This window comes from Diceros bicornis, chromosome 11 (assembly GCF_020826845.1).
Source record: "Diceros bicornis minor isolate mBicDic1 chromosome 11, mDicBic1.mat.cur, whole genome shotgun sequence".
NCBI lineage: Eukaryota > Metazoa > Chordata > Mammalia > Perissodactyla > Rhinocerotidae > Diceros > Diceros bicornis.
This window is the reverse complement of record NC_080750.1, coordinates 69,580,365-69,595,339: the sequence shown is the minus strand read 5'-3', so window position 1 is coordinate 69,595,339 and position 14,975 is coordinate 69,580,365. Positions and strand designations below refer to the sequence as shown.

Genomic DNA, 14,975 nt, shown 5'->3' with positions numbered 1-14,975 from the left:
CTGTGAAGGGTGGGAGGTAAGTCCACATCTCATTAGATAATACCTGAAAGTCTACCTTCAGTAATTTGCTCTATTTAATGGAAGCTTATTCACCTGTCAAAAGACAAGCACTTCCAAAAATGCAACATAATAAACTTTGGTGGTTTATTATTTACTACGAATAATATGTCTGCTACTTTTCAATGGGACAATCCACTATGAAATGTGGAGTGTTTTTTTTTTGGAAAGATAGGAACAGAAAATAGGAAGTTCAGAATGTGGGAAAGAGATCCAGCTCTGCCTGAGAAGAACAGAGCAGACCAGGTGCCATGGTGGCTCTGGTCATTGCACCATTGGTCAAGGAGGGGTATTCACTGGGATAGGAATAAAAGGCTACTTAAAAAACCACTAGAAGAATGCTGAAGGCAAAGTTTCTCTATTTCATGGCAGGATAGTGAGGAAAATCCACGGTTCAAAAAATTTTTGAAGACTTCAGTTTTAGTTCCAGCACGTCTATTAATTAGTTGTGTAATCATTTAAACGCTTCAGTAAAATGAAGGAGTCAGACTAGAATATTACTAATGTCTCCTCTAGCTCTAACATTCTGAGTCTCGCCGACAGATAACCCTGGCTGATTAGTTAGAGTTAAAATGGTAATATTGTTTTCCTTTATTTCCAGATATCAACCAATCTCTTATAAAATTACACGTTTCAAATAAAGGAATGCCCCTTGCAGAGAAAGATGTTGTCTTAGTAATTTACCTTTTTATATTTTTTACAGAAATTGAAAGACCAGAAGGTTTGGGAACGTAAGAAATATATAGAATATTATTTGGTCCTGGATAATGGTGAGGTAATTATATCAGATAAATGTGTCTTTTAAAATCCCTTCTACATAAATTCATTAATTATGTAAGATATTAAATATACAGTTCAGTTTTGAAAAATGATAAATATGAGCTATTTTTTTTTTTTTACAAATTTTTCTGAACCTAGGAAATCTGACATATAATTAGATTCATGTGATTTCTCCTTTTCAGGAATGTGCACCTGATATGATATGCATAAACTGATTTTTTTACACTATAATGCTCCTTTCTTATTGTCTTAAAAGCTCCAAACTTGGTTTCCAACTAAATTCCTTTGTCATTTGTCTTCCGTTAAGTAGTTAAATCATTGGAAAATTAGAATTTGTGCTCATCAGGAACTAGTAAATATAAAAGTCTAATGAATGGACTCGTCTGAAAAAGACAATTTTTTTGGTAATAGTCATTATTTATCTTCTTCTACAAGAATGCATTTTTATATTTTGGGTGTTCTAAGTCTGAGGTCCATATATGTAATCTCAAGAGGAAAAATTTTGTGCTTTGATAATATGAGTAAATTAATTAGTTCAGGCCCTAAAGCTATAACCTCCCTTATTATACTAGTTCATTTATTGTTCACATTTTTTTTTTAATGACTAAGCTATTCCTTGCACTGATTCTGCGCAGCTTAGGAAACCATGGTATTTAACTGAAAAGACGTTTGGAATAATTCCCTAGGGCTTTACACTGAGCTAGTACTTCAGGGGACAAAACATCATCTCTACTCCCAAAGTGCTTTAATTTAGCTAGAGAAATAAGGAAACAATTGGTTTCTAACTTTTACATGTTAACTTTTACAACTGATTCTTAATTACAACCACTGAGAGGTAATATAACCTGAGGTTGCCTTTTTTACCTTCCAATTTCTATTAATGCCTATATTTTGTCTTGGTTGTTTTTTAGTTTAAAAAGTACAATCAAGATCCAGAGGAAATAAGAAAGAGGGTGTTTGAGATGGCCAATTACGTCAACATGGTATGATATATTTTATTAAGTATAATTTTGACAATTTGCTAGGTGGTGTCATTGAGTGTCCCTGCGAATGCTCATGAAGCAGAGGAGGAGAGTCCATGCTCCTGAGACTAACGCTGCTGACGGCTCTTGAAAGGGAGCCATGGCTTTTGCCACTTAACTGAATATTAATATTACATGATAAAGACTTTTCTCACCCACTTGCCACACTATTCTCAGATCCATGAAGGTAAAAAAAGTGGCTTTGTTTGAATGGTTTTTGTTTTTCTAAAGCCCTGTAAGAAAATGCTGAGAAAAAAAAAATCTCAATGGAAAGCCAATTGAGGAAGAGAACAGGAAAAAAACAAAACCCTCACACAAAATAAGCTAAGTTCCGGCACAATAGCATCTTTCATGTACAGTGTCTCATTTAATCTTCAAAACAACCCTAAGATATTAGTAAGCCTAATTTATAGCTAAAGAATTAGATTCTGAGGAGCGAGGTAATTTGCTTAAGGTCACAAAGTTATGAAATGGTGAAGATAAGATTTAAACTTAGGTCACTGAGATTTCAAAGCCCATTTTGATTGTACAACTGTTGAATCTATTCTTTAAACGTGGTTTTATCATCTAATTTCCAAAATCTTTTTAAAAAATGATTTCCATGTTCCTCCTAATTAAATCGTAATTGTTAGTGTCTTGATACATAGTTAGCATACTTAGTTGAAATAGGCAAGTCACTTTGTGATGTCCTGCGAATCCTCTTAGAAAGAAAATGAGGGTGGATTCCATGACCCAGGTCATATCTTGTCTTCTCACCACAAAGATCACATGACTCCTCTTAAGGAACCCCAAGAACTGGCCATATTTATTGAGCATCTACTTTGTGCCAGATACTTTTCTAGATTATGGAAATGAAGTGGGAAATAAAACTGACACAGAGCCCTTACTTCAAGAAGTTATCCTTTCCTTCGAGGAGTTTACATTCTTGTTTAAAGAGCCAAACACAAACAAATCAAATAAATAATATGTAGGATGGTAAAAAATGCTATAAACATCAATAAAGCAGGGTAAAAAATTTAAAAAAAAGAGAGAGAGGTTCATCTTGGATGCTATGTTAAATAGAGAAGGCCTCGCTAATAGGATAAATTGAGTAGAGACCTGAAGGAAGGGAGAGAAGTATCTGACCCTAGGGGAGGGTATGAAGGTAGAGCAAAGGACCTGAGGGCAAAACCTAGATTGTCATGTTTGAGGAACACTGAGAAGACCATTGTGCCTGGAATGTAGTAAGCCAGGGCAAGGGTGGGAGGAGATGACATCTGACGGGGAGCAGTGGCTGGAACCCGAAGGCCCTGGAGGGCCTGTGGAAGGACTTTGTTCTTCTTCATGAGTGAGGAAGACAATGGAGAGCCTGAACTGAGGTGTGACATGTTCAGATGCATGTTCTTAAGAGATTACCCTGGCCCTTATGTTGAAAATAAACTGAAGGAAAGCATGGGCAGAAACAAGATGAGATAGGGGAATTGTGCCACAAATCAGGGCAAGAAATGATAGTGGCTTGAGAAAAAGCAGTGATAGTGGATCTATTGAGAATAGCTGATTTCTGGATAGAGTCAACAGGGTTTATGAGGTAGCTGGGAGATGAAAAGTATAAGAAAAAGAGAAGCGTCGAGTGACAACATGAGTTTTGACCTGAGCAACTTCAAGAATGGGGAACAGGGGATGGCCTGATGGTGTAGTGGTTAAGTTTGTGCACTCTGCTCTGGTGGCCCGGGGTTCACGGTTTGGATCCTGGGCGTGGACATGCCCACTGCTCATAAGCCATGATGAGGCGGCATCCCACGTACAAAATAGAGGAAGATGGGCACAGATGTTAGCTCAGAGACAATCTTCCTCAAGAAAAAAGGAGAACTGGCAACAGATGTTAGCTCGCGGCCAATCTTCCTCACCAAAAAAAAAAAGAATGGCGGATAATGATGGGGGATAGTGACTCAGAGGAAAGATTAGGATTTCCATTTTGGACACATTGACTTTGAGATATCTTTTTATATAAAGATTTCCAGGTGGAAATGCTGGATATACAAGACTGGAGTTCAGGGGCAAGGTCTAGAGGGAGATATAAACCTTTAAGTCTTCAGTACATACAGATGGCATAAGACACAACACAGCATGCTGTAGCCTGTGGGCTAAATCTGGCTTGCCGTCTTTCTATACAATAAAGTTTTATCGAAGCACGGCCCCTCCCATTTGTTTACACATAGTCTGTGACTGCTTTCCTGCTACGATGCCAGAGCTGGTGAGTGGTTGCAACTGAGACCACATGGCCTCAAAGCCTGAAATATTTTCTATCTGGATCTTTAACAAAAAAAGTTGGCCAACCCCTGTAAGATCATGATGAGAGTGGGTGTAGATAAGTGAAAAAGAGATCTAAGGGTAGATCCTGGAAGTACTTCTTTGAGGAGAGGTCAGACAAGAGGAGAAACTGACAGAGAGACCAAGAAGAATTAGACAGTGAGGAAGGAAGAAAACCAGGAGAGAGTGTTGTTCTGGAAGCTACTTGAAACAAAAATCTATCAAGAGAAAGAATGATCAATGATGTTAAATGCTTTTGAGGACTGAGAATTGGCCTTTTGATTTAACAAAGCAGAAGTTGCTGGGCGCCTGGATGAAGCAGGTTTCTGTGGGGTGTCAGAGTGCAAGCTTGGTTAGTGAGTCCAAGAGAGAATGGGAGAAGTGGAGTCAGAGACCGCTAATTCAGAAAATTCCTTCCGGAAGTGTTGCTATAAATGGGAGCAGGGAAAGGGGGCATACGTTAGAGGGGGAAGGCTCGTAAAGAGAAATCCTGCCCCCGCCGTGACGGATCATCCTTTTTATGCTGATGGGAGCAATTCCGTAGAAGGGTAAGCATTGACAAAGCAAGGAAGATGGAAGAATTGCTGGAGTAATCTCCTTGATCTGGGGAGAGTTAGGAGATCTAGGGCATCAGTGGAGAAGTTGGCCTTCAGCCCACAGACCATTCATTCATATAATAATGAAGGGGAGGCCCAGGGTGTTTGAACAGGGGTAGACCAGTGGCTAGGCTGGTGGTGGGAGCTTGTGGAAGTTCCTTCTGATTGCCTCTATATTCCCAGTGAGTTTGGAAGCAGGGGCATCTGCTCAAAGTGAGAATTTAAAAGAAAGTGTCAGAATTTCTAAGAAAGAGAAGAGAGTATGGAAAAATGTGCAGAAGACTATGAGGGTGAATGGATTTTGGAAATGCAGCAGGTTTGCTGGAGAGTAGTAAAGACCACTTGACGTTAGTAATCATGGCTTCAAAGTGAAAGCAGTCAGCATAGTGTGCTTTCTCCTGTCTGTCTTCCGGAGCATGGTGGAGGAAAGACACAGCGGGGGAGTTAATTTTACTCAGGACTGGAGTTTTGTCAGGTGAGTAAAAGAAAGCAAGAGAGGAATAAGGAAGCTGAGAGAATAATCAAGGGGAGGATTTTAATATAGTTAGATTTTTACTTCTCTTTTGATGATAACTACATTCCTCAATGCTTTTATTGTTTTCCAAACTACTTTTTAAAAAAAATTTCATTGGGTTTCTCAACAGAAAGTTAGCCCATGAGAGAGCCTGTCATGGTGCAATTTTTTTCCAGCTTTATTGAGATATGATTAGCATGTAACATTGTATAAGTTTACAGTGTTCAATGTGTTGATTTGATATGCTTACATATTGCAATATTATTACCACCATAGATTAGCTAATACCTTCATCATGTCACATAATTACCATTTCTTTTTGGTGGTGAGAACATTTAAGATCTACTCTCTTAGCAATTTTCAAGTATATAATACAGTATTATTAACTATAATCACCATGCTGGACATTAGATCCCCAGAACTTATTCATCTTATAACTGGAAGTTTGTACTCTTTGACTGACACTACGCAGTTTTATAAACTATAGTAGCAATATAAGCTTTTATCTTGAGAGTAAGTGTATTGTCTCATAAGCTTAACTTGTCATTTCTAAAGGTGACCCTATATGTATTGTAGGTTATTTGGTTCTGTCTAGGTTTAAGAATTAGAGGAACACTTACTTTACTGCGATTCACCGAAGCAGGACTTTTTCACGTAGCATGTTCCTTTTCTAATGTCCAAACCAGTGCTCAGTCAACCCAGCTGATTCTGAAATATTATGACTCGGAGAATGCTACAAAGTGTTTGAGTACGTACTCTTCAACTAAAGTCATAGTTATGAACTACTAACAGAAAATTATAATATTTCTTAAAGTTGCAAGTAGAAAAAGTCTGTTCCAATAGGATCTTTGCTCCAAAAATGTTTATAGACCTGAAATATCTAAGGATGTCTGCTTTGCCTAAGAATGAGGATGCTAGCACGTGCAAAAAGAGATGGTAACTTCCGTTTCACAAGTATATTTGGAAATAAGGTTTTTACAGTGTTGTTATAAAGAAATTTGAAAATCTAAAGTACACTGAAAATATTACAAGACAATATCACCATTATGAATTGTTGCTTTGCCATTTATTCTCTTTGGACAGCTTTATAAAAAGCTCAATACTCACGTGGCCTTAGTTGGAATAGAAATCTGGAATGATGAGGATAAGATAAAGATAACCCCAAATGCAAGCTCCACCTTGGAAAATTTTTCTAAATGGAGGGGGAATGTCCTCCCAAGAAGAAAGCATCATGATGTTGCTCAGTTAATCACGTATGTATAGATTTTTTCCTTTGTACATTAAGTGGTATTTAACATAGAAACTTTCAGAGTCTTGGCAAAGCAAGTGGTAGGTGTTTCAGGGTACAGGGTCAGAGAAAGTGGTTTACACATGGGAGTTAAAAGTTTAAAAATTAGTCATTCGGATCTTATGTTGAATATGCTCCTACTTTTGATTCAAGTTTTTCTTTTTCTTTTTTTTAAAGAAAAGCTAATAATTTAGCAATGATTCATAAGAGGTTTGTCTGTTTTGATTGGGTATACAGAAAGGAAAGACAGGTTTAGATAAAGGCAAGAGGAATTTAGATTCAATGTTTTAAAAGAACTAATTAGCTTTAAGCACTAGTCAGGACAAACTTCTAGAATAGAAGGAAAATTGAATATTATATTCCAATCCCACACCTCTACCATCCTGCTGACATGACTAATTAAAAGAAAAAAACAGGGGAAATAAATCTAATGGCTGTAAATTACACAAGACTCCTGACCATATACCCCAAAGGAATCAAGAAAATTCTGCTGGATAGTTTGCAGCTGGAATCAAGTAGAGGGAAGCAGCAAGGAGTGACTTAAAATTACTTGAGTTTCACTTCCTAAGAAAACAGTGGTGTCATGGGAAATAAATGGACTAAGTGTTGTCAGAATTAATTAACATTCTGTGCTGGTTGTCTATTACTGTAGAACACATCAGCCCACAACTTCCTGACTTAAAATAAATCCTCTTCACTTATATGTCTGGTGCCTTGCCTGGTGTGGCTGGAGCAGGGGGGCTGGTTGGTCATCTCTCTGTATATACAGCTTTTCATGCGGTTAACGTGCGCTTCCTCCGACATGGCAGTCTCAGGGTTTTGGACTTCTTACAAGGTCACCAGCTTTCTAAAAAGCATTCTAAGAAGCTCAGGAGGAAGCTTCAAGGCTTGTTATGACTCAACTTCTGAAATCACAGTGTCACTTCTGGTATATTCTGTTGCTCAAGAGCAAGTCATAGATCTATCCAGATTCAGGGGAAGGCACTACACAGGGTGTGAATACTGCAAGGCTGGTTCATTGGCAGTTATCTTTGAAGAGTAGCTGCCACAGTTTCTTAATTCGGAAAGGTGAGTTCCAGACTCGAGGGCCCAGCACAGCACAGAGCTCATTGTTTGGAGAGGTTTAGTGATTTTCCAAGGTCTCATAGCTGGTAAGTAGTCAGGTAACTCAACTCCAGAGCCATGCTCAAATTGTAGTGTATTCCCATATTGTGAAGTAATAGGGTAGAGACACAAAAATCATAGACAAGATGACAGATGTATAGATAAAAAATGGCAATCCAATATCAAGTGTAGATTTCCTGAACAGACCAGAATAAACAGGTAAAAGTTCTGAAAAGATCTGATGGAAATAAATAATTGTCCTTTCACTTGTAAAATCAAAGTCTTACCATTTACCTGACAAATATTAACAGAAGATACCTGTACCTAGACATAACCAGATGAGAACCTTAGAGTCCAAATATTCTCTGTTCACTAAGAAGAGGAACCAAAAGAGATAACTCCATGGTGGGGGAAGATTTTATTTTATTTTATTTTATTTTATTTTATTTTTATTTATTTATTTATTTTTTTGCTGAGGAAGATCCATGCTCATCTTCCTCTACTTTATATGGGATGCCGCCACAGCATGGCTCGACAAGCGGTGCGTCGGTGCTCGCCCAGGACCCGAACCGGGGGACCCCGGGCCACCGCAGCGGAGTGCGCGCACTTAACCGCTTGCGCCACCAGGCCAGCCCCAGATTTTATTTTTTATAAATGACCTAGTATTGAAAATTGAACCCATACAAATGTAGACTTAAATATAACTAATTTTATAATATAATTCTAAAAGAGGATATAAATTCCATAAATCTTTAAAATATCATGTACGATGCAAATGTCATTTCAAAATAACAGATATCTGAAAACTACACAGGAAATGGAAAGTAGGAGGGAGTTCTTTAATTTCCTCATTTTGTATGGCAAAATCAGTACTCTCCATTCTTGATGTTGGTAAGTGGGAAAAGATAGGTTCAACTTTTTACGTAAATGCATCTACTAAGGGAATTTAAAAAATGATGCATACTTGGGGCTGGCCCCGTGGCCTAAGCGGTTAAGTGCACACATTCTGCTGCTGGCGGCCCGGGTTCAGATCCCCGGCGCGCACCGACGCACCGCTTGTCAGGCCATGCTGTGGTGGCGTCCCATATAAAGTGGAGGAAGATGGGCACGGATGTTAGCTCAGGGCCAGTCTTCCTCAGCAAAAAGAGGAGGATTGGCATGGATGTTAGCTCAGGGCTGATCTTCCTCACACAAAAAATGATACATACTTTGCAAATTTCTAGAAACAAACCAGGGCCAGGATCTTGAACAGATAGGAGAAGAAGAATAACAAAGAAAGCACATACAGTCATTGCAAATTGAAAGAAAAACAAAATGGAACAAAACCAAAAAAGGAAATTAAAATTACTAAAGACAAAACATATCATCTACGTCAATAAATGCAAGTTGTGCAAATCTCTCTTCAATAGGACAAATATTTCAATAATATAAACGCTTGAATAACACAAATACTTTCAGAATGGGCCCAAACTCCCAATCCTACTATGACTAAAACAGTGCTAAAGGAAAACAAAAGTAAATGCATATAAAAACATATAACAGGAAAATATAAATTAAAACAAAGCATATGTGACAATACTAATATCAAAATAAGATACATATATAACAAAAACATTTATTAGGATGAAATAAATCCCCCTTTATCTCCTGAAAGGAATGAATTCCACAATAAAAAATATACAGATTATGAATGAGAGATATAAAATATTAAAAGTGATTACATCCAGGTGCTTGGATTTAAGTGATATGACAATTATTGTATAAAAAAAATGCCTTCATGCAAATTCAAAAACTGAAGGAAATGTTTAAGTGATGATTCATAATGTGAGTTTCTCTGCTAATTATTTAGAGTTCTGGATGAATTGTCTATAGAAAACACAGCTTAGAATCATAGTTGTTATATCAATTTCTTTCTTTCTTGCAGGGCAACAGAACTTTCTGGAACAACTGTGGGCCTTGCTTTCATGTCTACAATGTGTTCTCCATATCATTCTGTTGGCATTGTCCAGGTTTGTTTGAAAATAAACAATTGATTCTACAGTTCAATTCTGTCAAATGCTCTTTTTCCTGTATCTATTGAGAAGATCACATAGTTTTTCTCCTTTAGTCTGTTAACATGATAAATAACATTGATTGAATTTCAAATGTTGAATCAATCTTGCATATCCAGTATAAACTCAGCATGGTCATAACGTATTATCTTTTTCATATATTGCTGGATTCAACCTGTTAACATGTCTTGAGGATTTTTGCATCTTTATTCATAAGGGATATTAGTCTGTAGTTGTTTTTTTCCTTGTAAGGTGGTTTTCAGATTTGTTATTAGGGTAAATAACAGAGTAAACCTGGCCACATAAAATGATATGTTCCCCACTCAAATTTTCTGGAATATTTGAGTAAAATTGGTGTTATTCCTTCCTGAAATGTGTGGTACAATTCATTGGTAAAACCATACGGGCCTGGCAATTTTTTTGTAGAAAGGTTTTTAACTACAAATTCAATTTCTTCAATAGAGACAGGACATTCAGGTTATTTATCTCTTTTTATCTTTTCTTGAATAAGCCTTGGTAGTTTGTGTCTTTAAGGAAAGTTGTCCATTTCATTTAATTTGTTGATGATATTCCTTTATTATTCTTTTAATATCTGCAGGATTTGTGATGATGTCCCCTCTCTCATTTATAATATTAGTAGTTTGTGTCTTTTTTTTCATGGTCAATCTGGCTAACTTTAATTAATTTTATTAATTAACTTTATTAATTTCAAAGAAACAGCTTTTGCTTTATTCATGCTCTCTATGGTTCTCCTGCTTTTAATTTCATTGATTTCTGCTCTTATCTTGATTATTGAATTCCTTCTGCTTTTTCTGCATTTAATTTGTTCTTTTTTTTTTCTAGTTACTTAAGGAATAAATTTAGATTGTTAATTTGAGGCTTTTCTTTTTTTCCAAATATAAGCATTTAATGCTATAAATTTCCTACTATGTTCTGCTTTAGTAGCATCCAAGATGTTTGGATATGTGTTTTTTCATTTTCATTCAGTAGTAATATTTTCTCATCTCTGTTTTGATTTCTTTTTTGACTCATGATTTATTTAGAAGTATATTGTAATAATTTCTATTATTGATTTTTTAGTTTAATTCTGTTATGGTTTGTGTGTTGGTTTTCTAGGGCTGCCATAACTAAAAACCACAGGTTGTGTGTCTTAAACAACAGAAATTTATTTTTTCACAGTTCTGGAAGCTGGAAATCCAAGACCAAGGTGTCAGTAGGTTTATATTCTCCTGAGGCCTCTCTCCTTGGCTTGTAGATGACTACCTTTTTTTAAAAATTTTATTGAGGTCACATTGGTTTATAACATTATATAAATTTCAGGTGTACCTCATTATATTTTGACTTTTATATAGACTGCATCATGTTCACCACCAAAAGTCCAGTTTCCATCTCTCACCATACACGTGTGCCCCTTTACCCCTTTTGTCCTCCTCCCACTCCTTTCCCCTCTGGTAACCACCAATCTGTTCTCTGAATCTGTGTGTGTGTTTGTTTGTCTTCTACATATGAGTGAAGTCATACAATAATTGTCTTTCTCTGACTTATTTTGCTCAGCATAATACCCTCAAGGTCCATCCATGTTGTCGCCAATTGCGTGATTTCATCTTTTTTATGGCTGAGTAGTATTCCATTGTATATATATACCACATCTTCTTTATCCATTCATCCATTGATGGGCACTTAAGTTGCTTCGAAGACTCGACTATTGTGAATAATGCTGCAATGAACATAGGGGTGCATATATCTTTTCAAATTAGTGTTTTCATGTTCTTTGGATAAATACTCAGAAGTGGAATACCTGAATCATATGGTATTTATATTTTTTAATTTTTTGAGAAATCTCAAACAGATTTCTGTTTTCCATAGTGGCCGCACCAGTTTGCATTCCTACCAGCAGCAGTGTGCAAGGGTTCTGTTTCCTCCACATCCTCTGCAACACTTGTTATTTCTTGTCTTCTTAATAAAAGCCATTCTGACGGGCATGAGGTGATATCTCATTGTGCTTTTGATTTGCATTTCCCTAATAATTAGTGATGTTGAGTATATTTTCACGTGCCTGTTGGCCATCAGTATATCTTCTTTGGAAAAATCTCTGTTCATATCCTCTGCCCAATTTTTGCTCAGGTTGTTTTTGTTGTTGTTGCTGAGTTATGAGTTCTTTATACATTTTGGATATTAACCCCTTATCAAATATGTGATGTGCAAAAATTTTCTCCCAGTTGGTGGGTTGTCTTTTTTGTTTTTTTGATTGTTTCCTTTGCTGTGCAGAAACTTTTTAGTCTTATGTAGTCCCATTTGTTTATTTGTTTCTTTTGTTTCCTTTGCCTAATGAGACATGGTAATCAAAAAGATACTACTATGACTGATGTCAAAGAGCTACTGCCTATGTTTTCTTCTAGCATTTTTGTGACTTCAGATCTTACATTGAAGTCTTTGATCCATTTTGAGTTAACTTTTGTATATGGTGTAAGATAATGGTCTACTTTCATTCTTTTGCATGTGGCTGCCCGGTTTTCCCAGCACTGTTTATTAAAGAGATTTTCTTTTCTCCATTGTATGTTCTTGGCTCCTTTGTTGAAAATTAGCTGTTCACAGATATGTGTGTTTATTTCTGGGCTCTCGCTTCTGTTCCATTGATCTGTGTGTCTGTTTTTCTGCCAGTACTATTACTATAGCTTTGTAGTATATTTTGAAATCAGAGAGTGTGATACCTCCAGATTTCTTTTTTTCTCAGGATTGCTTTGGCTATTTGGGGTCTTTTGTCGTTCCATACAAATTTTAGGATTCTTTGTTTTATTTCTGTGAAAAATGTCATCGGAATTCTGATTAGGATCTGTAGATTGCTTTAGGTAATATGAACATTTTAGCTATGTTTATTCTTTCAATCCAAGAGCACAGAATATCTTTCCATTTCTTTATGTCTTCTTTAATTTCTTTCAAAAATGTCTTATAGTTTTCAGTGCACAGATCTTTCACCTCCTTGGTTAAATTTATGCCTAGATATTTTATTTTTTGTTGTAATTGTAAATAGTATGGCATTCTTGATTTCTCTTTCTGATAATTTGTTGTTAGTGTATAGAAATGTGACTGATTTTTGAATGTTGATTTTGCACCCTGCAACTTGACTGTATTTATTAACGAGTTCTAATAGTTCTTTGGTGGATTCTTTATGGTTTTCTCTATATAGAATCATGTCATTCACAAGTAGTGACAATTTTATTTCTTCCTTTCCAATTTGGATCCCTTTTATTTCTTTTTCTTATCTGATTGTTCTGGCTTGGACTTCCAATACTATGTTGAAATAAGAGTGGCAAGAGTGGGCATTCTTGCCTTGTTCCTGTTCTTAGAGGAATAGCTTTTAGTTTTTTACCATTGAGTCTGATTTTGGCTGTGGGTCTGTCATATATGGCCTTTATCATGTTGAGGTACTTTTATTCTATACCCATTTTATTCAGAGTTTTTATCATAAATGAATGTTGAATCTTGTCAAATGCTGTCTCTGCATCTATCGAGATGATCACATGATTTTTATTCTTCATTTTCTTAATGTGGTGTATCACATTGATTGATTTGCAGATGTTGAATCATCCCTGCTTCCCTGGAATAAATCCCACTTGATTGTGATGTATGATCCTTTTAATGTATTGTTTTATTTGATTTGCTAATATTTTCTTGATTTTTGCATCTATATTCATCAGCAATATTGTAATTTTCTTTTTTTGTGTTGTCCTTGTCTGGTTTTGGTATCAGGGTAATGTTGGCTTTGTAAAATGAGTTAGGAAGCAACCCGTCCTCTTGAATTTTTTGGAAGACTTTAAGAAGGATAGGTATTACATATTCTTTGAATGTTTGTTAGAATTCAACAGAGAAGCTGTCTGGTCCTGGACTTTTGTTTTTTGGGAGTTTTTTGATTACTGTTTTAATCTTGTCACTTGTGAATGGTATATTCAGAGTCTCTATTTCTTCTTGATTCAATTTTGGGAGATTGTATGATTCTAAGAATGTATCCATTTCTTCTAGGTTATCCAGTTTGTTGACCTATAGCTTTCCATAGCATTATCTTATAATCCTTCATATTTCTGTGGTATCTGTTGTAATTTCTTCTCTTTCATTTATGATTTTATTTATTTGAGCCTTCTTGCTTTTTTTCTTATTTAGTCTAAATAAGGATTTTTCAATTTTGTTTGTCTTTTCAAAGAACCAGCTCTTACTTTCATTGATATTTTCTATTTTTTTAGTCTCTATTTCATTTATTTCCACTCTGACTTTTATTAATTCCTTCCTTTTACTGACTTTGGTCTTCTTTTGGGCTTCGTTTGGTCTTCTTTTTCTAGTTGTTTTAGGTATATTGTTATATTGTTTATTTGAGACTTTTCTTGTTTTTTGAGGTAAGCCTGTATTGCTATATGCTTCCCTGTTAGTACCACTTGTGCTGCATCCCATAAGTTTTGGTATGTTGCATTTTTATTTTCCTTTGTCTCCAGATATTTTTTTTATTTCTCCTTTGATTTCTCCATTGATCCAATAGTTGTTCAGTAGCATGTTGTTTAGTCTGCACATGTTCTGTGACTTATCTAGCTGTTTGCTTGTGGTTGATTTCTAGTCTCATACCCTTGTGGATGGAAAAGATGCTTGATATGATTTCAATTTTCTTAAATTTGTTGAGACTTGTTTTGTTTCCTGACATACAGTCTATCTTTGAGAAAGTCCCATGTGCGCTTGAAAAGAATGTGTATTCCACTGCTTTTGGATGGAATGTTCTATATGTATCTGTTAAGTCCATCTGATCTAGTGTTGTATTTAAGGCCAATGTTTCCTTGTTACTCTCTGTCTGGATGATCTATCCATTGATGTTAGTGGGGTATTAAAGTTTCCTGCTATTATTTTGTTGCTGACAGTTTCTCCCTTTAGGTCTGTTAATGGTTGCTTTATATACTTCAGTGCTCCTATGTTAGGTGCATATATATTAATAAGTGTTATATCTTCTTGGTGGAATGTCCCTTTTATCATTATATAATCTCCATCTTTCTCTCTTGTTACCTATATTGGCTTGAAGTCTATTTGTCTGATATAAGTATGGCCACACCCACTTACTTTTGGTTGCCATTTGCTTGGAGTATCATCTTCCGTCCCTTCAGTCTGAGCCCATATTTGTCCTTATAGCTGAGATTGGTCTCACGGAGGCAGCACATATTGTTGGGTGTTGTTTTTTAATTGATCCAGCCATTCTGTGTCTTGGTGATTGGTGAATTCAATCCGTTTACATTCAGAGTG

At 36.0% G+C, this 14,975-nt stretch overlaps 1 protein-coding gene across 1 annotated transcript in view; it reads left to right on the top strand.

The window, feature by feature from the left end:
* ADAM28 (ADAM metallopeptidase domain 28) overlaps positions 1-14,975 on the top strand; it is an 84,442-nt gene that overhangs the window by 18,457 nt on the left and 51,010 nt on the right. Inside the window, exons 7-10 of the mRNA XM_058549829.1 lie at positions 761-832; positions 1,749-1,820; positions 6,342-6,511; positions 9,575-9,659. Coding sequence (XP_058405812.1) covers positions 761-832; positions 1,749-1,820; positions 6,342-6,511; positions 9,575-9,659 — 399 coding nt within the window. The remainder of the gene's footprint in view (positions 1-760; positions 833-1,748; positions 1,821-6,341; positions 6,512-9,574; positions 9,660-14,975) is intronic.